Source organism: Lichenostomus cassidix, chromosome 4, assembly GCF_008360975.1.
Source record: "Lichenostomus cassidix isolate B80296 chromosome 4, HeHo_3.0, whole genome shotgun sequence".
NCBI lineage: Eukaryota > Metazoa > Chordata > Aves > Passeriformes > Meliphagidae > Lichenostomus > Lichenostomus cassidix.
Window position 1 is genome coordinate 17,729,701 of NC_139484.1, and position 26,223 is coordinate 17,755,923.

The 26,223-nt window shown below is 42.9% G+C and overlaps 1 protein-coding gene across 15 annotated transcripts in view; it reads right to left on the reverse strand.

Moving 5' to 3' along the window:
* ADGRL3 (adhesion G protein-coupled receptor L3) overlaps window positions 1-26,223 on the reverse strand; it is a 486,265-nt gene that overhangs the window by 13,690 nt on the left and 446,352 nt on the right. For 8 of the 15 annotated variants that reach the window (XM_085058071.1, XM_085058067.1, XM_085058069.1 and 5 more), the window contains 4 exons: window positions 24,718-24,886; window positions 21,811-21,936; window positions 19,082-19,178; window positions 3,906-4,034 (listed from right to left, as the gene is read on the reverse strand). In XM_085058071.1, the coding sequence (XP_084914197.1) occupies window positions 3,906-4,034; window positions 19,082-19,178; window positions 21,811-21,936; window positions 24,718-24,886 (521 nt within the window). Of the gene's footprint in view, window positions 1-437; window positions 490-3,905; window positions 4,035-19,081; window positions 19,179-21,810; window positions 21,937-24,717; window positions 24,887-26,223 lie in introns of all 15 variants that reach the window. The other 7 variants (XM_085058079.1, XM_085058072.1, XM_085058073.1 and 4 more) reach the window with 3 other exon arrangements.

Here is a 26,223-nt window from a genome sequence, read left to right on the forward strand (position 1 = left end):
AACGCATGCATTGAGGCACTGAGCACTGTGCTCCTGCTGCCAATGCATAGATCTGGGGTTTGGTGCAGAAATAAAATGGAGGCATTGCAGGTGAGAACAGAGCGGGGGCTGCAATGAAACACGCCGTATAAAAATGCCATGACCTTGCAAATAAAAATGTGACTTTTAAAAAAAAAAAACATACACAACTATATGAGAAACTATGCCGGGTAAACAATACCACAAAAATGAGAAATAAACAAAGAAAGCATTATCTAATCTCATCTATATATATATGTACACATACATATATATATACACACATACATACACACGCATACACATATATATACATATGTATATTCATAGTATTTTGATTTCAAAACTGTGAGATTAATTTCCTTTATTAACTACATCATCTATATGTGATGCAATAAAAGTGAACTAAAAAAAATTACATTTGATATGCAATGTTTAGCTTTACTCCCATACTTGTCTCTCTGTAGGGCTCTAAACGACAGCATGAAGAAAAGGAAAGAAAAAACAACAAGTAAGCTTACAGCGACAGTAGGAGAAACATGAGTAAAAAGCAAATTGATGATATGCAGAAAAGAGAGTTAACGGAAATAATTTCCACTGCCCAGAATACATGAATTTGTTACAAGGTTTATTTCAGGTTAAAAATATTGACATTTTAGACAGCAAAAAAAATATTTTATGCACAATATTCAATAGTCTACATTTTTATTTAAAAAATTATCACATTTAAACTGTTTTCCAATGCCATTATAGAATGTTCAGCGTGCAACACCAATGAAGAAATAATGCCAGGAAATTTAAGAAAAGTGTAAAGCTGGTAACGGTCATGCTTGAAAAGACAGGCACTGTCATTGTCACTTCCAAAGTCTTAAAATGAATGGGTTTACTTACTGTTAGTTATAATAACCCCTGGCAGTTGAAACTGAAATCTGTTTCCTTGCTAAAAATGTTTTGCCGTCCATCTTTTGGAACAGTGCTTTGTAAGAGTATGACTTTGCTCATCATGGGGCTGCTGGCATTTTACAAACTTTGATAAGTCTTATTTTTACTTTAACCAAATACATGGCAAACTACATGGATTTGGTCCAAAAAAAGAAAAAAAAATGTAAGAGAAATAGTAGTTTGAATAATGGCATTGCTAAATGAAACTATTAAGAAAGGCTTAAAATGAGAAGAGTCAGAGAATAAGATGGAGAGGCAGTGATAATGCGCAGCTTCCCACTCTTCAGTGGTCTGTGGCATGTTGGATTTTAACTAGAGCTTGTTAATGGTCATTAATGCTTATTAACACCTTCTCTCAAAATTAGTTCTAACAAAAGCTGTTGGACCATTTTCCTGTGTTGGAGAGACTGAGTGTGTCTGTCTGTCAGTTTCCAGTGGCAGTGAGCACTCAGCCCCTCAACCTGCCACTTCCACCTTCCTCTACACTCTGTGTCCTGTCAAGAATCACTCATGCCACTGGGACATTGGACTTTGGCCTTTTAGGGTCTGATTCCCTGCCTCCTTCCAAGGTAATTGTAAGGACTTCCTGCCCCTGATGACTCTGTACCACAGATGTGGCAGTTTTGGCTTAAGCAGAGACAGTATTTTATAACACATATCTGAGGAGAGGGAAAGAAATGAGTGGACCAGATCAGTCCCCTGTACCTTAGTGTGTCCTGCCCTATCCATGGACAGCACCAGAAGTGGAATATGAAGGTGAAAAAGAAATCATAGCCTTAGTGATGTGGAATGAGTTAGTTGGATGGTGTTAGCTAAAAATGCCTCACTGCATGCCAACCACAGCCAAGGCACACCCAGAGATGATGACAGCATCTACTTTTACAATGCACTATCCTGGCCTTAGCATTCCTGCTGGTGCAGCAGCTGTAAACCCCAAAGGATCACCAGGACCACCAGGCCTGGTTGGTTTTGCTACCCTTCATTTCTGCCATGGGATCTCCAATATTCACTGTTTGTAATTGTCCAGGGACCTAACCCAGTTTGAAAACTAATAGCTATACCAGTTCTGTGGTCATTAATTAACTTGAAGCCTCCTGAAAAGAATGGATTGGGTTCTGCTCCCTCTGAAGTCAATGGCAAAGCTCCAGGAGTTTAAATGGGACCAGTATTGGTCCCACTGCCTTTCTTCACCTCCCATGGATGAAGCCTGGATAGGTTTCTCTGTTACTCATCTGCGTTGAACAGAATAGCTCTTGCAAAACAATTAAACTGTTTTTGTGGAATAACATTCTGTTAGCTCAGGTAACTGTATCAGAATCTAGTATTAAAAATCAGAAGAACATACAATTATTAAAATACATGTAGCACACATTTCTGCCCAAATCACCTGGGTTCAGTTGAGGCACCCAGACCTGAACATCAGGACTCCCCCTAAGGCAAATGCTGACCCAGCATTACCTGTTGCCACTTGATTTAAAGTCTCCCACACCTCAATGGTATCATGCAAGAAACTAGTCAGAACATCAAAGCTCAATTCAACATTTGCAGTACACTGGAGTTCTTAAAATTCAGAGCATTTCATGTTTAACAGCAGCCCCTTTTTAAAAAGCATTCTTGGAAGCATATTTATTGCACAAAGTTAGCATAGTTTAGGAAATTAATAAACAGCAAAAAGGTCAAACACGTGTGCTTTCCTTGTGCTTTGAATGCAAATACCCTAGTGATAAATTTCAACATCCATTTCTGTCATAAACCATATGCTGCCATAGAGTACAAAGCGGGCTTTCCTGCTTGCCTTATAACCATCATTATTTTCCCTCTCTTGGAGCTCCTTTACTGGGAAGTGATGCCTTCATTGGGAGTGGAGAGCTGACAGAGTGCTGACAACACTTGCGCTGGAACACAGTGTTACTCTGCAGTGATTCAGCCTTACAGGTAAGACCAAAAAAAAAAAAAATCCCATGGAAGTGGCAGAGCAGGATGGAGCCACCAACAGACAGGAGCTGTCGGAGCTCCACACTCCCCATCTCCTCCTCCTCCTCAGGCCCTACTTAAACACATCTGCCTCTCCCTCACAGAAGCATCAGGACATCAGCTTACAAACATTGTCCCTTCCCACAGAAGCCAGAGCAGAGACAAACATGTAGGTGACAAGAGAGTGATTTCCATAGCAGAAACCTCCACTAGGTACAACTGACTCTGCCTATTTTCTGTTGCTAAAAGGAGGATATCAAAGATTATCTAGATTCACTACACCTTTTTCCTATTTTTTCCCCCTAGTAGCACATATAAAATGTATAAATGCAAACGGCAAAACATTTCTTATCTCAGCTCTGCTCTTTGGAGCTGGCCTACACTCCTTGCTTCAGCTGTCATTTTTCTTGAGAGATCAAGGGCAGTTTTGTTTTATTTTGCATTTTACTCCCTGTGCAAGCCAGTGCACTGCTGACCACATTTCTCTAGGCCATTTCAAATGAGAGCAGCTTTGGGGGCAAAGGCCAGTTTAGCTTCACTTACCTTCAGAGGTGCTCCTGTTTCTGAAATGAATGGTTTAACAAGGAAATGTGCTGACAACAAAGAGAGGAATGGATGCGTCCGACAAAACACACACACACACACAAGACCAAAACAATACAAAAGCAAGGAGACTGAATTAAAAAAATCAAAATCAAAATACTGTGAATGCTTTGAGCAAAACTGACAAGAGTCTTTCAAAGTGAATTTGATCGCTCATGGAAAAATAGCATCTGGAAGATGGAAAGATGCATTGAAATGAAAGGAAGGGGAGGGGATCTTTTTTTTGTGCCCAGTTCCAAAAAAAAAAGTGTGTGTGCGTGGGGAGAGAAAAAGAAAAAGGAAGAAAAAAAAAAGGAAAGAAATGGGCCAAAATAAGCCACAGAAAATGGAATTCTCACTAGAAAAATTAGAGAGAAACTCCAGCACACCTTGTGCGTTGTACATGCTGACAGAAGGGTTGTTATAGACCGCCGATTCCCCGAGCAATGTATTATAAGGGTTGTTAGTGCCATGAGGACGAAGCAGAGCATTGGTTATAAGATGATTAGCCATGGCTCCTGGAGCAGCCCGATAGAAAGACAGAGAAAAAAAACAACAAAAAAGGTCAATCAGGCAAATGTGGTATTAAAAAAAAGGGAAAAAGAACATTCAGAATGACAACAGTTGAAATAGTCCTGATTACAAGCAGCCAGCTAATTAGACTCGGAAAACTGTATGCCACTAAAGCAGAACAGATGTTACTGACGATGCACAAATCCAAACCAATGCAAAAGAAAATGTATCAGAAAGCGGATAAGCTACATTTATGGTCGTTCCCCAGTTGCTCGGAGTGTAAGCAAGGCTGCGCCCACATGCTTGCTACAAAGAAAGAAAGGAAGATGGCAGCCTACACAATGTGGGGGGAAAACTCTCCGGAAAGTGCCAAATGAATAAAAAAAAATATATATAATGACTAACAGACAACAGCACATTCAACTTCCACTATGTGCTAGGATCTCTTTTACCAGTCCTTTGCAACACATCTAAATCAAAAAAGCAGAATTAAAGAGAAAGGATGGAGAATGCAGTCTTTCTGAAGGCTCTCAGCATTTCTCAGAGAGCAGCTGTTCCTCATGTCTAAGAGGGCAAGTTTTCCTTCAGCTACTTCTCTGATACCACTGTCAAGAACATCCACAACCAGCTGAATCCATCCTTGAAGGTGAGAGCAATGCAGCTCTGCCAGGCATTTCTGTCAGGAATGAGAGTGGCCACGAAGTGCACGTCTCAAGACTCTCTGTGTGGCCCACCAACACCTCGTTTCAACAAACACCTTGTTTCCCCACTCCCCTACCTCTTTGCTGCTGTTTCCAAGCACTCAGCCAGCAGTTATCCTTTGCTCTTTGGTTTATCTCTTGGAGATGCAGCCTCTGGACTTGTGCTTTTCAGGATCATCATGGCTTGGCAGGTGGCTGCCAAGACCTACCTCGATTCCTATCGCAGGCATCAACCCAGGAAGCAAAGTCTCCCCCCACCTTTTAGTAGACCTACAGGATGAAAAACCCTCAAGCCCTTGCTCTGAACCTCTTCTGATCTCCAGAGACATGACCAAATTAAAAAACTTGCCCTTCAGGACCATTCCCACTGAGATCTAGAGCAGGAAGGATGACCATGATTTTTAACCTCCAGGACTAAACTCTTAAGACAAAACCTTTCCACCAGGGAAGCAATTTATTGGTGGGGCAACTAGAGCTAGTTAGGACAGGACTGTCAGAGGGCTCAAGTGGCCTGGCTGTCACCAACATCCGATAGCCTCAAAACCAGTAACTTTTTCAATCTTCAATCTTCAATCTTTCAAACTTTCAATCTTCAAAACCAGTAACTTTTTCAGGAATGCTTTTACCAATGTCATGGAGGCATGGAGACCCCATTTGCCTCTTTTAGGTGTGGAGGTGGCCCCATGCCGAGGTGAAGGCTGTGTTTGCAAGGCATGTGGGGCACTGGGTACAATCCCTTTCTTTGCATGGAGTTGCTGAGGATGTATAAGCCCTGAGGGCCTCTGGCTAGTCCTCCTTTGCAGGGAGTTCTCTGAAAGCTCACACCTCCTAATTATTTACAGAAAGGCAAAAACTGGCCAAACTTCAGGCTAGGTGGAGGCTGCCTCCTGCCGTGCTTGTATGCAGGCCTGGGATGGCACTTCCCTGAACCTGTGCAGGTAGAGAGCAGAGTGTTTTTTGCCTCTCCCCCATCATCCCCCAGCACTTCCCAGCCCCAGGCGTATGGCATTAGCAGATCACTTCATTGGTCTTTTGAGCACAGGACAGAGTAGAAGGCAGCGTTGTATGGGGGCTGCATGCCAGGGAGGCTCCTCGACACATGCAGCTGGAAAGGAAAGGCTTGTTTTCTCTCACCTGATATTTTTGTCTATGCTGATGGAAAGCAAGATGAGCTGCTGTGTTTGAAAATAAGGAAACAAAGCTGTCTCCTGTAAGAAAACATTATATGAACGCTTAACTAAGTAACCTTGAATGCAACTAATAGGTAAATGAGTAAATTCTTTTTTTTTCTATTGTGTTTTCTCTCAATCTCACATACATCTGGGATGAAGGACTGCAGGAACCATTTCTCTTCTTGTACTAGTTTTATACCAGTGAGCACCAAGTCCATTAAAATTGTTTCTGCTTTCATCCCACTTTTAATCAAGCCAGGCCATAAAATATTCAAAAAGGGGTTCGCTTTTATACAGGTAATGAGAATGTCCAGAGTTAGTGCCAGCCATAAACTCAAAAGTGATATAATCCTCCCATTTGAGATTTAACCCCATCTCCAACTCAGTCCCTTTGAGAACTGATATGGAGAACACACCCACGGCAGGCTTCTGAGCACTTTAGCTTGAGGCATGTTTAAATGCCAATTGCCAGAAAGAGCATCTCCCTCAATATATGCATTGCCTGATTTGTCTAGCAAACCCAGTAGGCAGGAACAAGCTGATCCCCCCATGGCTGGGCAGAACAAGCTGTTTTGAATGAGGGATGCTCTTGGCCTGTGACAAGGAAAAAGGGATTAACTCATGTCAGCACTTAAATGTAGTCTTTGCTCGCCTAGATTTGCCAGTGTGGTGGGCTCTGGAATGAGCTGAATTCACACAAATATGGCTCTTTCAGACAACTTTAAATGCAGTTCCATGATTCTGACTACAAACTTGGCAAAAAAAGGTTGAGAACACAGGTAAGTAAATAATATTTGCTTTTGGGTGTGTAAAAGACAGGGCTTGGTTCTACAGCCACCCATTCCTGTGTGCAGCTACTGAGCAAAAATACTCCATCTTCTGCCTTTCTCTCCCTTGATTACATGAAGATTTTTTAATTTACTGTTCAAAATGCCATTTTCAATGGCAGTGTTGAGTAAGTCTCCCGGTGCAAATCCAGAACAGAACCTCTGCTAACACATTCAGGTATCTTTCAATACTTTGAGACCCAGCTGGGCCCTAAGCACTCTGCAGCAGGTTCCCATCATGGTGGGCTGGCAAACTTCACACTCTCTACACATCACAGTAAATATAATTTTGGCATCCTAAATACAAAATGATATGTACCCTGTATTCATAAATTTGGGCTCTTGTTTCTCACTAGCTACTCTTGAATTGCAGAATTCCCAGCCTAGAGGGGTGCTGAGAGAGGATTGCATCCAGGTTTCAAAAAACCTACAATTAAAGCTTTTGATAAAGCAGTAATATTAAAAAAAAAAAAACCACCTCCTTATTATTGGGTGTTTCTCTTTCCCAGGAGAAAGAAAGAAAAAAAAAAAAAGTAATACCAGCCATACATTTAAGTATCATCCTGGCTTTTTCATACCACTTTATCATTGCTATAGCAACCAACAGGACTATTAGGAAGAGTGGATTAGGTCTGCAGATGAGGCAGGAGCAGAAGGAGCAGGTAGACTACACAACTATGACCTCATTTGCATGAAAATGGCCTTCGTAATAGAAAGCCAACAAAACCCCAATAAAGTAAGCACGGGATCATAGCAGCATGCTCTCCCAAAACACCATGGGGGAAAGCAAAGAGGCTCATTTTGCAGTCCTGTGCGTGGGTATGCAGCACTGGGGCTGCAATTGCAAAGGTCAGTGCATGTCCAGGGGCCCAAAAACCAGAGAGATCAGGGCTGTGAGTGCCTGTCAACCACCTGGAATCTCTTCCTTGGCAGAGCACTCTTGGGATGGGACCCTTGGCAGCTGTCTGGTCTGGTGCTGGCCATGTGCCTAATATCCTCAGCAGGCAGCAGTTATCACCATTTACTTTTATTTATTCACTTACTGGATCCTTGGCTCTCAGCATCTGTGGTGCAACACAGATCTCTCCCAGCAAACCCCACAGCTCTGTGTCATCCTTGCTTTCCTACATTCCAGCAATAGCAGCCCCTATACAAATCCCTCCTTTGCCATCTGCTGAACCACCTAAGCCCAGCACACAGCCACCATTCTTTATTTAGTGAGGGGAACTGCCTTCTACCCAGCTGTGCTGAATCACCTTCAGTTCTGCTAGTCAAAGGTACCCTAGTGAAAGCAAATGCATTCTGTTTCCAAACCCCTATCATGCTGTATACATGGGGGAGCATGAATTTGGGGTTGGAAAAAAAGATAGGTTCAAACCCACAGGTTCACCTTTTACAGCATGATGAGATCATCACAACCAGCAAATATTTAACAGCACAACTCACACCTCTATGAAAATATTCCCTGCAACCACACTGGTACAACTACAGTCCCAAACCTCCCTGTTTCCACTGGTATTCAACAAAGTTCAGAGCAAAACACAGCTACCAGGTCAGCTCTAATATCCAAAATTTCATTCCAATTTGGGTTTCTGGAAACACCAGTGCTCAGTTCAAGGCTTCCTGACGGTGGATCTCCTCAAGTGAAGGATTCACAGGCTGTGATCACAAGGAAAAAGAAACAGTGGTCTTCCAGAAGGCAAGAATTCACCAGGTAACATGCAGACGCTCCTGCCCCTCTCACACCATCACTGATCCTCATGATTCGAGTACCACAGATCCAACCTTAACAGGTTTAAAAGGCTAGGAGAAGCCATGGCCTGTGTTCAGGGTGCAGGGGGAGATCTGGAGAGTTGCACTTTTGACTTGCAAACTGAGAAAAACCATTAGGAAAACCAACCAGGACAACGAAGATAAAAATCCTATAATTTTTAACATCACTGTAACCACACACAAAGGATTCTGATAGCTACACTTAGCTGCTTTCTGTGCCTATGAAACTAGATATTATTTTAATAACAGTATGCAACCAAATGGTATCTTCTCCTTTCCTTTCTAAGGTAGAAATTTATGTCCTTGAGGCAGGAAAACATTGAATGTAGCAATAATTTTTTGGAAGAGATTTGTGTGATAACTGTATGGGAAAACTGCACCTTGTTAAACATAAGTATGGTTTATTCACTCGCTGAAAGCAAGGGATGAAAATTATGATGACAAACACATGTTGCCAGACTCTAGACTGCATCATTCAGGAACAAAATTCAAAAAGATTTCTTGTGGGCAGCTGGCTGACAAAGCCACACAAAGACATTTAGGTTACCTTGAACCATCTGCATGGTCTACCCAGCTGGAAGGGAAATGGATTCAATGCTCCTCCAGATTTTTCTGAATAATACTGTCACTCACCATGGCTCTGCCTGGCTGAAAGGTTTTGAGCAGCACTGCTTTAACTGGGATCATCAGTCTGTACAGGTAAAACCATCACCACCATGTATCTTCTTTGACTTCTGGCCTTTTCAATTGCATGCCAAAATCAGCTCTATGTTTGCTATGCGCATTTTAGCAGGGGATGAGACAGAAGAGCAGTTTTGCTGAGAAAGGAGAATGGACCAGCTTACAAATTTAACTGTATGACCTACTGAATGCTTTAAAAATGTCCATAAGAAATCAGTGTTTTCCAAATTAAATGTTTCTACCTTTTGTTCCAAAGTAGTGGCTTATATGAAAGCTGACTTTGACTTTTTCGTATCATGTCAACTTTTTATTAGACTAGAAACAGAAATTGTTTAGAGAAAGCACATCTGAGTCACAACAAAATGTTTCATTGCCTCTGACCCAGCAATCCCAAAATGTAGATTTTCTTGGGCTTTTTTTTGTTTGTTTCAGAAGAAAATATAAGTACTGCTGTGTTTTTGATCAACTTTAATACAATTCCCTTCCTGTTTCGCCAACAATGCAGCTCCCTTTCCACTGGTAAGGTAAGGTAAAGGCACATTGCTGTGCTCCTGCCTCCTCTGACTCCTGAAGCACCCAACTTATCTAGTTGTTCACATCCACCATGAATCAGGTCCCTCAGCTTCTTGCCCATCACATCCTTGACTTCAGACTACCCTGCAGAAAAGTGACAGCCATGAAGAACATGGAACATTCCCTGAAGGTAGTGCAGTTTCTGAGCTATGAGGGAACATGGTTTAGCCTGGACACAAGTGATGTGGTAAGAGCTCAATCTTTCCCTAAGTGTCCATTAAAACAAGCCCACACCACACATTGCCTTGCCCTCAGTGCAGTAAATAACTCAGACTTGAATGTCACTGGAACAGCCTCTCTGCACTGATTTCAGTTTGTAAATTCTGGCTAGTTTTTTACTTCACTTGGTATTCATTTATTCCACTTTGCTGCCAGGGAAACAAAAGTAGGTTTGTAGTAGTCAAAGCTCCAGTTTGCTTTGAGACTTTCCTTACCAGTATTCCACAGTGTCATTTTCTACAGGTAGAGTTTCCAAGTATTTAAAGAATCCTGCTCTTCCATGTGTTCACAATTTATTCCAACAATAATGAACAGTTATGAAAAGCAAATTATGAAAAGCAAAATCACACATATTTGCTGGAGGACAACAGGTATTTCCAGCCTTTTTCCCAGTTCCTTCCAACAAATGTTCTGACATTTAGATTTATCGAGCTGTGTTCTTATAATAGCCAACAGGATTCAGTTAATAAACTTCAATAAACTTCCCTATTAAATTTCTCTCAAATAGGTTTGTTGTCACTTGCAGCATCTAATCTATTCATTGTGAAGCTATTAATACTGACTGCAGTGAAATGGAGTTTCAGCAAATGAGGTTGTTAAGCTCTGGGCCATCTTCTGCCAAATGAAACATCCCGTGCTTTTATGCAGAGACAGGGGAGCAAAAGTATTTCTTTGCCCCTTTTCCCCCCTTCCTTTCTTCAGCAATGATTTCAGATGACAAACCTGTGCTGGATTATAATCTGCAAACCATGTTCAAAACACACAGCTACTCCACATCGATTTAGAAATATTTGCTCACTTGCTAATTACTTTTCCCCTGCCGGGAGTAGAAACATTGTCCCAGGATGGGACATTTGTTTATACCACCACCACTCCTTACAAAGGTTTATACCACATTGTATCATGGCTATGCAAATATGCATTATCCCTAATTGCTCCTGTTTATGATTATTTCTCACTAAACCCGAGCCCTTATTCAAGATGCACAGAGAGCTCTGCCTGTGGTGAAAATTGAACCACGCTTACAGGAATCTATGTAAGCAGCTGTGCTTTCTTCCTTCCTCCTTCACAGTCATCATATTAAGGCTGCTCTGCAGCAATACTCTGCCAGATCTAATACTCCCCAAAGCCTGCTCTGATTTCAGAAATTGCCTTGCCCTTACTTTTCCTCTTTAAAACCGATCCACCTAATGACTGAACTTCCAATTATATGGCTGTCAATCCTAAAATCAAAGCCAGTTCATAATATCTCCCAAAGGAAGAATGTCATGTCACTCACTGAAATCACTACAACAAATCTCAGCTAACTCAGTCCCAGGCAGCAGAGAGGCAAAATAAACCGGGAGAATATCAACAATGGGATTAATTTTGCACATAGGCAGAAATAGCAGTTAAACTCCCTAAGTTTTGATCCTTGATAAAGAAAATCATAATTTTCCTAGCATAAAATGTCCAGGTGATTGAAGAAGAGGGGAAAAAAGAAGATAAAAACCAGCAGAAACAATTTGCTAGTCCAAAAGGCTGATGACTTTCCTTTACAAACAGAAACTACGCCTCTGCTGTCACCTACCTGGAATTTCTCTCCACTCCATATGCGATTATCAGGATGGGTCATTTTTGAGGCCAATTTTTGCTGACATTTAGCCAAACCAACAGTTGTTTAACAGGGTTGCAGAGATTTTTGGTTTACGAACAGCAATCCCCTGTGAGTGAACTGGTGCAATGGCATGTGGAGCTCAACCTCCATCTGGGCAATGGGCCCCAGGAAGGGATATCCATGGGGTCAGGGATAAGTGTGTCTGTAAGAGTTACAAGAGGGAACAGAAGAAGCAGAGGGGATGAAACCAAAGAGCTTCACTAGGAAAATGCCAGTGGTGGTGAGATGGGGAGGTAAAGGAACAGCCTCCTACAGTGGGTAAAATAAGAGTTTTAAAGTCCTGATATGAATTGATTACGCTGTTTCTCCTGCAGGCTCTACCAGGAGCTGTGAGCACTAATACAAGCACCCAGGGTGCCAGGACAGTGAGCACCCCTGAACACCCATCTGCCCAGTGAAAAGCAGGAGCTGCATCACTTGAGCAGCTGTGGCTGGATGAGATGCTAGAAAACAGCCCACAGGCTCCTTCTGGATTAGCAGAGAAATGCTGTCAGGGATTCTACCCTGCTTCTTACCCCTTGATTTCCACCCAAACAGGGGACACTTAAGCACCTGCAAACCCCCCCTGCTCAAGTAACATAATTAAATTTTTCTATTAAAAATAGGAGAAATTGAACTTCTAATCAAATTCTAGGTGGAGAAGAGACTGCCACTGCTGTTGCTGTTTGTGGCTAAACCAGAGGCCTCCAGGACTGATGAATCCCTTGAAACACAGAATAAATTTCCCAGCACTCAGGGCTTTGTAGTGTGAAGGATGATGCTCAAGGGCAAGGATTACTGCATCCCTCAGGTTCATGCAGCACCTTGCCGCTGCCAGCTCAGCAGTGGTCAGCACAGACAATGTTAGGCACTGACACATCTCAGCACTCTGCAAAAAGGGACAGGTTTGGGGGGAAAGTTGCTCTTAGATTTAAAGCAATGGCAATGAAGAAATGAGCTCTGCACATTGACAGATGATGGTCTCTGAATGGTCACTGAGACTGCTGACCCTGCCAAGGGCCACCCAGGTTCAGCTTTGATAATTCCTCTACATTTGCATCCATCAAACCCCGAGCATCACTGAAAACAGAGCTCAAAGCTTTAAAAGTATCTCCAGGGGGTGTTCAGATTCAAACAGACATGTCTCTTGCTCTACTTCTCACACCCAGCTGCACAGTGATGGCACTCACAAGACCAAAGTGTCTGCAGAAGACAGACTCTTTTCTTTAGTCCAATTGTCTTTGAGCTGTTAAGTGCTCAGAAACCAAGAATAATGGTATTTTTATATCCATGAATATTTTGTTGAGTTCCCTCCAGGCATCTTCAGATGCATTCATGAACAAGGAGAGCAACTGCAGGCACCTTGGGCATCCTGTGAGTTGTCTACACTGAACCTGCTTACCCCAGAACCACAACAGAAACAAGAAATAATGGGAAAAAAGTGACCATTAACACTGCTGCCAACATACATGGCCATATAGCCACAACTCACTAATCAAAAATTATTAAGTCCCCACTCCCTAAATTAATCTCTCTGAAAGACATGACATGAAAGCTGACTGACTTAATGGGAGAAACCGGGGTATTGTTTGCTGCCAACTGTGAAAAGAAAACAAATGGAAAGAAAACAGAGGAAGTATTTATTCTCTAATATCTTTAAGCCATGAGAAAAGCCACAGGTATTACTCAGAGCAGGTAAGAAGTGCTCAGACAGACTATGACAGATCATTTGATGGTGTCCTCTGAATATCCTATCAAGAAGAGCAGAGGCACTTCCACCTCTCCAAGAGCTTGGCTGCTTGCTATTTGTTTTATATGCAACATAAATTTAACAGAAATCTGCCTGTCACATTGGTCACTTTAATCCATCAAGGAGCAAACAAGCATCTTGAGAAAGGCTGATGCATGACAACAGTAGCACATCCACTGTCCAAATTTCCACCCTCACTCTGCTTTATCTAGGCATTGGCAGCAAAGGGTCAGCATTGGCAAATGTGTTATAATGAGCAGCAATTGCACTTCGAAGTGTACCAGGGAAAGGGTTTCAGATGCCTGGGGAATCCATTTCTGCTCCTTTCTTTTCTTTCCTTTATTTTTTTTTCCTCCCCTGCTTGCCTGTGCTTTTTATCACAAAAAATTCTACCCTGTTTTCACTGCTGTATTGCCCAGTTATGCCCACACCATGAACACCCATTGCCTCTGCAGACAGCCAAACTGAAACTTCTTGATCTTGCAACACTGAGACACATCCAGCACCCCTCATCTCTCAGCAGAAAGGGCAGATTTGGGGAGAGTGACCCAAACCTGACTCATTGCACTGTCTCAAGTGCTAACCTATACCTCCTGTCTTCTGGAGTGACAGTCTCCTACCAAAGGAAGAATTTAACCTTCTACTGGTGTTTTCTAAATAATTGCTTCCTAAAAACGCAGGAAAATATATCCACCCGAAAATAATTCTGCAATACACACAGGTGTCCCTACTGAGTTCACAGCGCAGATATGATTTCAGCCTGGAAATCACAGCTTAATTATATTTTTGGGTGGGTGGAAGGAATTTGATGGGAGATTTCATTTAGGAAACAATCAGGTCTCGGTTGGGTTAGAAATCAGGATATTAATGTTCTTCATTTTAATTTTCCTCTCTGACTCAGATTCCCACTGTTTGAATTTGAGCTCAATTTGTTCTGTTCATTATGAAGAAATCCACATGAATTTGACATTAAACTGATTACCTCTGAAAACAGTAGCAATAATTTCCCTTTTTCCTGTGTGTGTTTCAGATTAAGTCTTTGTGTTTGATATAAAAACGCAGGGGAGAAATAACAAAGCAAAGGGAAATCAAGTATTTATTCTGGAACGCCACTCAGAAGAGGAAACATGCAATAGCACTTATGCATTTGGGAAGAAAAAGCAAGGGGCAGGGACAAACAATACCCTAATTTCCATTTCCCATTTCAGCCCATTTGCATGGGAGCAAAGAGGGAACAAATATGGCTTTCCTAGTCAGGGATAAAATCTGTTGTGCCAGTACTGGGGATCTGAGGGCTTTGTGGTGACTCTGGTGGGGTTTGCTGGCAAGGAGCTGCTCCCTCATGAATGGGCCCTTGGGGCCACATGGATGAATTTGTATTGAAGGCTTACCATCCTTCACTAAGAGCTGCCAGGGGTCCTGAGCTCCAATCTGCAATAGCTTTTGAGGTCCTTAAGACCCCCACAGACCTCAGTGATCTCAATGAGACCCACCAGGGACCCACAGCCCTGCTTGGCCCTGGCAATGCAGTCCTTGATTTGTGTCTGTCTCCTGGCTAGATCTTGGACCCAGGATGTAGTCTAGTTTCCAGCCCTGTTTCTGCCAGTATCTCCTGGAGGTCTGGGCTGGACCCTGGATGGGGCTCATCCCCTCACCTTGTCCAGGGTTCTGCCACCTGTCTGAAGCCCCTGTGGCACAATGAACCATCAGTGAGGGTTTGGATTGTGCTTGACTCTCCCTCAGCTCCCAGTTCTTCTCCCTCATAAAACAGCTCTTCTCTTACAGCTCCCTGCTGTTTATTTTCTTTCAGACAAGCAGAGCAGCGATGTAAATCCCCAAGATGTCCCTCCAGGAGATCTCCATGGATGAGGGTGGTGGGGATGGTGGGCAGTGCTTTGGGGGTGGGTGGACATAAAGCATATATGCACATAGACAAAAGGCAAGAGGTGCACACACTCCTGTTTCTATAGCAGCACTGCTATAGGGATAAACTATTGTGATAAACTATTAAACTTGCTGTCTAGTTTGTAAGCCAAGGCTCAGAGCATTACAGCAGAAGAACAGCACTTGACCCAACACAGACTTCTGGAGCAGTCTCTATTTTCTATGAAATCTGGTGGCTTTACCCCTAGCCCATTTATTTCCCTGAAAAGGGAAAAACTATTATGTGCTAACTTGAATTGATATACACAACTCATCTGTGCATTTTCCTATAACAAAGCCCTGCCTTGTACCAGTGACAAAGCCCTTTGTCTCTGCTGCTCTCAAGCCTCACCCAAACAAGGAACAGTCCATTACCAGATAACTTCCACTTTTCCTCTTAAAAAAAAAAAACCCAAAAAACCCCCAACAAAACCCCACGCATCATGCCACCACCTCCCTTCCCCCAGCTTGAAAACTGAAGGGTAACAAAGTACCATATAGTTCATGACAAATTTTTTTCTCTCCCAGTTGTCTCATATCTAAAGAGAGACAGTAATTACTGTATTGCCTCTCACCTAAGACATGGATAAAAATAGGCTGGTGACACATTGCTGTTTCGTGCTATGACTGCTTGTTTGCAAGGCTGGCTGAGCTACCCAGAGCTTTTTGACATTAACACTCCGAACGTGCAAACAGACCCATCCCTCACCATCCTGAGGTGGCCAACTGGATGTACCAAAGCTCAGGAAAACTCTGTTGCTTTTCCTTCATCCATTCCACTTTTCAGCCTTCAGAGTACCAAGCTTCAGCAAACAGTCCATCCTACATGTATCTCTTTTGTACTACTTTTTCAGCACTGCATCCAAGTGCCTGCATTAAGACCACACACCAAACACCCTACAGGCAAAGGGAAACCTCTTTCTCCTGCTCATGAGGTAATTAGCTTGGTTCAGCTTTTACAACTATGAAGTTTTCAGCACTGGGAAAAGAAATGTAGAGCACAGGCTGGATGTAAAAAATTAGACAAAGTTGCAGAGTGGGAGTGCAAAGAACAGGAATCCCCCTGGATCCTGAAACTGAGACCATGAGCATGGGGTGGACAGACATGCTTTTCAGGCAACAATAGAAAATGAAATCCATGGCCAGTTTCTGTTCCCTTCTTCCTGATTTCAGTGGTATAACAACCCCAAATCCACACCACTACTAAGTCATAATGAACAGTAGGGGGAAACATCATGTGGCAGGAGGCAGAATATGGGGAATGGTATCAGGGAAAACCAGGCTTGAATGAGAAAGAACACCAGTTGGAGAATATCTCACTGCTTTCTGCTCCCCCAGCAGAAACCTGAAAACTCAGTGCTGGCCCAGGACATGGAGAGTTGGAGTTAGGCCAGGACCTGGATGACAGGACAAATCTGGGGAGACAGGATCATTTTTTTCCTGTTTTAGAACACAGACTGCTCACTGAAGGACCTGGGGAAAATGCCAGCACACATAGAATGTTTAACTTGGGATAATAAAGGTAATTTTATGCAAAAGGTGTCTAGGCTGGGAGGGCTGGAGTGGGAGTTTTGAGCAGGAACGTGAGCCTGTTGTATCAGCCTCAAGCAGGGAAAGTTACTGACCACACAATTCAAAGCTCACATTTGAATCCTCTGAGCCTTAATTGCACGCTTGTAAATAAAACATTAATGAAGCAGCTCCTTTAAAGATGGATATATATTTAAATATTAAGAGTAAGACAAGAAAAATACGTTGCCCCACTGCTCTGCTCAGGCTGCAGCTCTCTGGAGAGTTTGCTCTGTGGAGAGCCCTAAGACCACAAATGTTTCTTTTCAGCTGAAATAAACAGGACAAAGGGAAAAATACCAGGAGCTCCATGCAGCTGGGATTACTGTTGATGTCAGGTCTATTTTCCATATGGAACTGACCACCTGCTGCTTTGGAGATGCTATCTCCCACAGAAATGTTTTTAACCTCCACTTCGCAAAAACTTCTGTTTGCCAGAAAAGAAAGAAAAAAAACTCAAACCCAACAAAAGTTGTGCCTGCCTGTGAAAAAGAGGGAGGATAACTGTGTATAACTGTATAACTTATTCAAGCCACTTCCACCTGAAAGACTTCCCTTCCAAGCCAGTTATCAGGCTGCTTCTGTAGTCAGCGGAGAGATTCAGGACCTTCAGGTGATTCATCTCATCCAACGTTACACAAGGAAAATAGCTGGATAAAATCTGCTTTGAAGGTGCTTCCGCTGGCAGTTAATTTCCCAACTGACCTTTAAATAACAGGCACATCTAGTAACAGGCTCTCACCACACTGGGATGAAGATTTCCCACTTGAAACCTCTTCACTTTTCCCAACTGACATAACACATTTTGGTCTGCCACTGAGACAGAGCAGTGAATGGATGAGGGAAACAGTGGCTCTTGCTGGAACCTTTGTGTGACAACCAATTCCCCCCTACATTAGACCCACAGAAGCTTGGCTGCTGCTCTGCAGTCTTTAATACAAAGACAGGGAGAGACGTGAGGGCAATGTATGTGGGTAAATCAGGCATTTGCAGTAACGGCATCTTATAGTCAACTTTATCAATGAATCTTTGGTGCAAAGTGAAAATATCCTGGCACAAAAAAGACCAGTGAGTTGAAGAACAGCACAGCCCCATGTTAACTACGCTGCCTTCCACTTTGCACTGATTTGGGCAGTGTATATAATGTTCAGAGAACAGAATCATATACCCCTAGTTCTTCCAGCACTCAGCAGTCAATATTACTAACAGCACAGTCAAAATCCTTCAAGCCTATCCTCAGGCAAAACTCACCCTCAAATCAATGGGAATTCTGTGAGAATAAAGACTGAATAGGAACCAAAGTCCCAACTCAATTCTCAGTTAAGCTTTGCAGACCAAGCATCAGGACTGGAAATATATTTGATTTTCATCCTCATGAGAGAACAGCTGGGCCCAGTAATCCCAACTCTACCCCCTCTTAATTCCAACATCAACAGGACAGATAACACAAAACAGAGTTTGGCATCTGGCTGCTCAAGGTTAATTCATAAAGTAGCTGCACTGGAAGAGAAAGGAAGCAATCTCTGAGGCTCTTTTTCTGGTATTCCATTACTATCACTTTCCTGCAACTCCTTGAAAAACACTTGGTTTAAAAAAGCTGTTCATATTTCCTCCTGTGCCAGACACCACATTTTGTTTGGCATATACATTTCTGATAGCCTTTCCTCCACAGATGTCTATAAAGTTCACATCAGTCAGTTCTTCAAACGAGGTATATTAACACCAACACAGACAATTTTGTTCCAAGCAGTTTTTCTTTACGTCTATGTTCTGCTGCTCACTTTTGCTTCTGTAAAGATGAGAGTACTGCTACATATGCAGGACAATCAGGACTCCTGTGATGCTTAACACAGGCTGTACAGTGCTGTAAAGGCCCATTTTCACAGTCAGCAGCGAGGCCTGACACGTCAGCAGCTTCTGGCACTAGCAGCTTTCTGACGGAAAGGGGAGATTTCAACTTAATTTCATTTCCCTCTTTTGCTTTTCCTAACTTCCTTCCAGAAATGACAATTCTTGAAAATGCACGTGTAGAAATAAAGAAAGAAAAGAAGGCAACAACCACCATAAAACCTCCTCCCATTCATCATTGTAACATTTCTTAGGTGGTAGAATAGGGTCCAGTGACGTTTGAGGTGAGAAGAAAAAGGCAGAGGGAAAAGAGGCAACACTTTTCAGACTCCTTAAAGCCATCAGAAGAGTTAGAGTTATGAAAAATAGTTTATAATTACCTCTGTTGAGTGAAGCTGAACTGTTTATATCTCCAGTAATAAAGGAAGACTCGGACTGCTTTCGAACTGTGTCATTCCACATCCTACGAATCCGGCTCTGAAGAGGGATTGAAGCACAGCAGGTAATGAATTTTTAGCAGCTGCAGAGAGGTTTCTTTCTGCCTCACTAAAGATAGCTACTGGCATGTCTAGCTCAGGATGAGGCTTGTTTCTAGTCAGCTGTAAGCAAGCGGTTGCTGTTTTGTTGTAACCTGCTTCATGCATGCCAGACCCCGCCAGCATAACTTCATAACACAACTGCCTAGCTCAAAGAAAAAGGGGATAATTGAATTGCTCACATCTGAATTTTAAAAAAAGAGATCATACATGAGAGAAACCCAGGCCCCATGCCAGCCACAGGTTTACCAATACAGCACCAAATAATGGAAAAATAACTCACGCACATAAAGCACATGTGCTTCCCTTACTCAGACAACTTGTTTCTTATTTTTTGTGAAGTGTAACGTAAGACCTGCTTTGTATCTTGGTGTCCCAGAACGTACAGAAGTTTTTTATAGCTATTCTCCATCTTGGGGATTTTGTGGGGGCAAAAAATTCCCCACAAATGAATGACTTGTGTACCCATTCTGAAAAATCTGTGAAGGTTTTGCCATCTGGGGTATAGCTTCTGCTACTGGCAAAAGTGTCCTGAATATGTCGGCCTTCTGTGCTGTTTCTCAAATGTGCTGTGAAGTATCTGCCTCTGTGGCATTTACATCATTGTCTCATTCCTCCCCAACCAGACCTTGCAAAATACAAAAAAGTCAGCCAAAATGCATCTTGTGAGCAGTTCACCATAATCCTTGCATGAAGATGACTGGAAAACCCAGGTGTCCCACGGAAACTCTCCCTCACCTCACATCTGAGACTCTGGTGGATGCATCCCCTGGCTGCAGGAAAGTGGTGCTAGGTGCTCTGAGGGACTGGGAAGCCTTTTTCCCACTGTCACAGACTGTGTTTTTCATAAGTGCCAAAAATCCAGTGCTTTCCGTGGTGGGATCTTAGCCATGACAGATCTACCAAAGCTTAATCATGTGGTTCCAGCTGAAAAGTCCTAGATTACTCATTAACCATGTAATAAGAGCATCTCCTAATCATGCATTAGCCCTCTATAAATGGAAGTACAATGTGACATGAGGCTCGTGCCCTTTTACAGCAACTATTTTTCACCTGGACATTTAATCTATTGTATTTCTCTGATATGATCCATTGTAGATTAATTATTCTGTTTTCTATGTGCTTCCCAGAGAATAAAGGGATCTTAGAAGCTTTCCTCCTCATGGAAGAAACTATTTAAAGTTAAGAGCCAGATGCATTCAACAACTCAGACTGATGTCCATCTACTCTCCATCACCTGTGTGAGGTTTCTCCTGGCTACAGCAGGTTTCACAAACTTCCATCCTTCCAAGGACATGCTTCTGCAGGCACAATAATCTTCATTGGTGCCTCAAAACCTCACCTGCCCCAAGGGGACTGCTGCCAGAATACTCAGTTCACCCTCAAAGGGCTTGTTCTCTAGTGCTGAGTCTGGCAAGAGGGAGGGACCTTTAAAGTCAACTCTTCGGGGAGAGGAGGGTACTAGAGCAGCAGCTAAGTTATCTAACACCAGAGGCTTTCAAATTGGCCACCTCAGTGTTGCTGGATATTGTTGAGTTTTGGACATTATTGATTGCTGTGGGATTTGATGGCCTACTGGAGAGAGGTTCTGTATTCTACTGCTTTTATTTGCTCTGCATAACTACCACACCTATGAAAACGCCAGAGTGGAGTTCTTGGATGACATCTTGGAAACCATTGAAAATAAATAATGATTTGCTCCGAGACATAAATTGCAAATTAGGTTTTCCTGGAAAGTTATAAACTGTTACTCACTGCATGTCTTTTATAATTTAATAGTGGAACTGTCATGTATAATTACTTCCATTACTAATACTGAATAAATTTGTGTTTGCTTTCTATTGATTAAGAAATAAGCTTCTTCATTTTATATGAACTCTTCATCCATAAATCTGCATCTCTACGTAAAAGTTAGCTTCAAAACTGCGAAGTGTGCAAACTACAAAAAACCTGAATTTTCAGGTGACCAAAGGTAACAAATCTAGTAGCTTAGTAAGATAGTCTGAACCCAGTGGCTTCTCCTAAGAGCTCCATAGGCTAAGGCAAATTGTGTGAGGCATGGAACAGACCAAACCACTGAATGTTGGAAAGCAAGCCCTTTCGCTGGGAAGGCTACTGCAAGATACTTGTAGTCTTTCTTTTTTTTAAGCAAGAAAAACACGTGGTTCTTACAGCATCATTCCTGTACATGTTATTAGCGACAACCTTCATCTTGTGACTAAAGGATGTACTGGAAAGTAGCATAGCTGATAAGTGTTCCCACCTCCTGCATCCCATGGAGAGCAGGCACGACACCTCAGGTGATGACCACCCACCTGCCTCTGGATGGCAAGTCTGGACTTTTTATTCCCAACAGAACTACTTAAAAGGTTCTTAGAGAGGCGTGAATTGCCATCACATCTCAAGGGGAAGCCACTGTGTTGAGTTCAGGTCTAGAAGTTAGGGAAATCTCTGCAGGTGCACTGGGGAGAGGCCTAAGGCAGCTCCTTTGGTGCTGAGAGGAGCTTTTCTCCTGGAATAGCTGAGAAGGGTCTTGGCATGGCATTGCGACACAAACAAGAAGTGTGGGTTACCTGTGAGCCTGTGGAATATCTTCCAGGTGTCCTTGACCCCGAGGTTTTTCCTGAGCCGATAGAACTCTCTGTACTTTTCCCACTACAGCAATGTGTGCGCAGGCATTTTCCATACTCTTTACGTACCTAGCCAAGGAAAGAGCAGTGGTGGTTAGCAAGCAGCTCCTCCAGCCCACTGCCTTCTGATTTGCAACACAGCCCCTGGTTTTTCCTCAGTGTTTTGTTAAAACAAAATCTGCTGCAGTGCGGGAGAAAGAAGTCTACCACACCTTGCAGCTGAGCTCATGGCTTAGGATGTCGTAAGAATGCTCACATGCTGCAAAGCTGCTTGTTGACACCAGCAGGTTATAGCATCCTCTGAGGCACAGCAAAGGAGCACGAGAGAAAGTACAGGTACACTATTTATGGCTGAAAATTAATATTGTTGTAGATTTGATATAAACTAGCATATTGCCTCATCAAGGTACTAAAAGTTATTGCTTCTGGCAGGGGACTAAGAAAAAAGAATTCCTAAAGAAACATATGAAAGCTATTGATTTTTTATAAAAAAATGTTTCTTGCAGTCAAATTGAAATCTGAGGAAACTGTAGAACCAGCAGCATTAGAGATTATATTCCCAATGCTCAGGGGTGGCTGGAGCCTTCTTTTCCACAGCACTACACAAGCCAGTCATGTTTTAAATGGGCATTGCAGTCAAGCCCCTGCCACCTCCTTTGCTTCAGGGGAACTATGCTGACTTGTGCCAGGACAGGATATAACCTTTCATCAAGATTCAGGTGGGACTTTTTATGGGCAGCAATACCCAGAAACCAGATGGGACAGGACTGGAGGTGAGCAGACTGTACTGAAGAGCTAAAAGAGGGTCTTGTAACCCATTGACACAAAAAAGCCCCAAAACCCCACACATGTCCAAAACACCAGTTGAAATTCCTTGGAGCACACAGTTAGCTGTGAAATTTTGCCAAACTCTCTATGAGCATTTCACAACTCCGTGAAACAACTGTTTAAATAGCAAATTACAGCTTTTTCATTAGGCTCTTCCTTAAGCGCTTGAGACAAACACATACCACAAGTGCCCAATATGCTCGAGTGCCTAATCAATCCTTTGCTGAGAGAAAATAATTCAATTGCTTTAATTAGCCACCCACTGCTTGCCTCTCTGCAGCGTTTTGCCGATTTTCTAGGCCATGATAGATAGGAAAAGAAGGGATTTTTTTTTTCTCCTCTTAAATAATACCTCCCTCAGCTCTTAGGTCAGAGAGATGCATCCACCCCACAGCAAGGCACCAGCTATATTCTCCTTCCCTCTGAGCAGCCGTAAATCAGGAACAATTCCACAGTCATCAGTGATGGTTTAAGGGTGTAAATTGGCTCAAGGCAGAAAAGAGAATGGTTCTTTCTGCTGAGAACCCCACCAGCCAAGGAGCCTGCAATGCTGTGCAGGGATGCTGGGTTAGGACTGACCCTCTGCAGGGGGCATTGGAGGTGAGAGGATGCACCAGTGAGAATGGTGCAGAAATCCAAACTCCTCACAGAGAGGCAGCTGCAGGTTTAACAAGCAATGGTGATGCTTCCTACACTCTTAGTATCATCTTGCCTGGAAACTGTCTTGCTGAAAGGTTTGGGATCATCAACAGGAAGTTGCATCTAGATAAAGCTTTTAAGCTTCTTAAGGTGGACCAATTTGAGATGCAACGACAAGGACAAAACTCTTAACCCCAAAAGTCTTCCTTTGTTTCAAGAATGACATTTTCACACAGCTCTGCAGATCCTTTCAGAGGCATCACTTGCAGAGCTCACTTACTATGATGAATTTTGATTATGTTTTCATAGGTCAGATCTCCCTTTCCTATATAGGAAAATGTGAGTAACAGAGGAGCAAGCCTGTGGCTCTCAGATGGAGGACAGATCTCAACATGGCCCTAACTTTCACCAATAAGCCATTTCACCAAAAAATACCGGTTACACCGAGAAACTGGGACCAATGTATCCACATAAACTCTTCCCTATGTTTACACTGGTTAAATAAACTGCCCTTTGAAACTAAGATGTACATAGCAAATTATCAGCAGACATACACAGAATTGGAGCGCTCTGTACTACTGAATTTAATTGGAGAACAAAAAGGTTCTTAAAAATACTTATTACTGATTGTCAGAGGCTGTAAATTCGATCTACATAAACACAGAATTTTTATTCTGTTGGGTTTTTTTCCCCCCAGAGTTTACCTAAGTTACTCCACTGTTATCTTGCAAATGTTAATTGGGGCATACCTCAATTTCCACCAAGAAGCACTTGCTGTGCTTGCTTTGAGGAAGATTTCCAAAACACCATATCAAACCCAAGCAATACAAAGGCTAATGAACTGCTGCAGAGCACAGGTCCTTCAGTTCTTCTAAAAGCAGGGGAAGCAGCCCCTATTACATCCCATCAACCCACATATGCTGCCATGCAAAGGGGTAATCTCCTGCAGGGACTGCAAATGAGAATGTAAATCTCTGTTTTGCTGTGAGCACTCAGCCATGTGAGCCCTTTCCGGATGCTCATGGATTCTCTCCCCTCTCACACTGGCAAACAAGGAAGGAGAATCTGGCTGACAGCAGGCAAAGCCCTGTTACAGGTCTGCTGCTGCAGAGCCCTTCAAACTGACAGCTGCCTTTGCCCTTGCCTCTGACACATTTGCTGCCAGGGCCCTGGCTGCTGAAATGCCACTGCCACACATCCTTGTTAGAACCTCACTGCCCAGCACCTTGCCAGTTTCCAGTCTAAATACCACCCTTATTAGGTGTGCAGAGATAAATCTGTGTGATAGCAATTCAAGGCACGCAGAGGATGCTATGCTGTGGTTGTTAGGCAACAAAACACCTCGTTACCACCTCTCTTGCTGCTGGGAACCGTCCGTCTTACCTTTTTCTGGAGGACACAATGGAAAATGAATATAAACATTCCCTGCAGAGAATTGAATATGGTGAAGAGATACGCCATGATGACTGTGCTTTCATTAATATACATGAGTCCAAATGCCCAGGTCAGTCCTAATAGGCAGAGTAGGGCTATTGCACCTATAACCCAGGACCTGTTAGGAGAAACAAACAAAAAAAGAAAGAATGGGATTGGTTTTTCATCTACACAAAAGAAGGCATGTGTCTACAGGCAGGAAGACTTTGCCCCTGGTTTTAGCAGAAAGAAAATAGCATATCAAAATAAATCATAGAGTGCTTTTGTCTTCAAGCTGGATGCAGTTTACAAATCTTCAAGCTTGAGGAAGTATAAGGAAATGGAAATGTTATGAGCATAAAAATTTATCACAACCAAAGCACGTTTGTAACCACAATGTCTCTTTTCTCTTTTAAATATGTAAAAGCAGTGTGCATGTAAATGACATGTAGATGTTATTTCTGCAAATGGAGAAAAAGAAAATAAACCGAATGAAACAACAACTCTGATTGTCACTTTTTTTTAGTGTCCACTGGTTTCACAGGACTGCCAGCTGGATTAGCTTCTCTATTTACACTTAACACCAAGACACATGTATTGCTGCATTTTAGCTAGTCTCCCATATGCCTGTAAGCCAGATAAACAGCTACAGGCAGGTGGCAAGCCCTCCCTGCTTGCCAGATCGACTCCACACAAGGATGTTCTTTGCAATGCTGCTTCACACTTCTTCCACCCTGCGATGAGGGAAGTGTGTACACTCGTGTAGGCACTCACACACTACATTTGCTAATGCAGCAGCTGCTGCCACGCTTCTGCCCAGGGAAAAGGAGGGGCAATCCTTCTTCCCATGGGCTGCAAAACTGAGATTATCACTTGCTCCAGCTCAGGAGGGGAGTGGGAGTAGAGGCACAGCCACTGCTTGGCCCCAAATGTTCCAACAAATACAGGTAGCAGGCTTTCCTCCACTGACTTTCTGCCCAGACAACAGAACTGGGGACATGCGACAACTGCTGCATGTTAGGTTTTTTGGGTGTTTTCAGAAAAGCTGAAAGCTCTGCTGGGATGGCAGGATGAGTATTCCATGTTACACTGCTAAATAACATTTAGTCATCTGCTGAATTACCTTCTCAAAGACTGATCTTCAATACCAGGACAAGAGGTGAAGTGTGGGAAGCAGTACAGGAACTCTGTCCTGCTGCTAGCCATCTCCCTAGTCTTCACACAATGTATTACCTGGAACTTTAAAGGAATTGCTGTTGCACAGGGGAGGGAGTAAACTTCTAGCTGGGAAGCAAGCAGCACCTTGAGTATCTGTTTGCCCTTTACCTGAAGGCTTTGATTTTCTTCTGTCATCCCCTGAGATGATTAGGTGTAACATCGCAAAAATGAATGCATTGATAGCCAATCTTTGTACTCCTTCCTCACTGTTTAACCCTTCTGTTGCCCAAAGCAGACAAGACTGCAGTCAGCCATCAC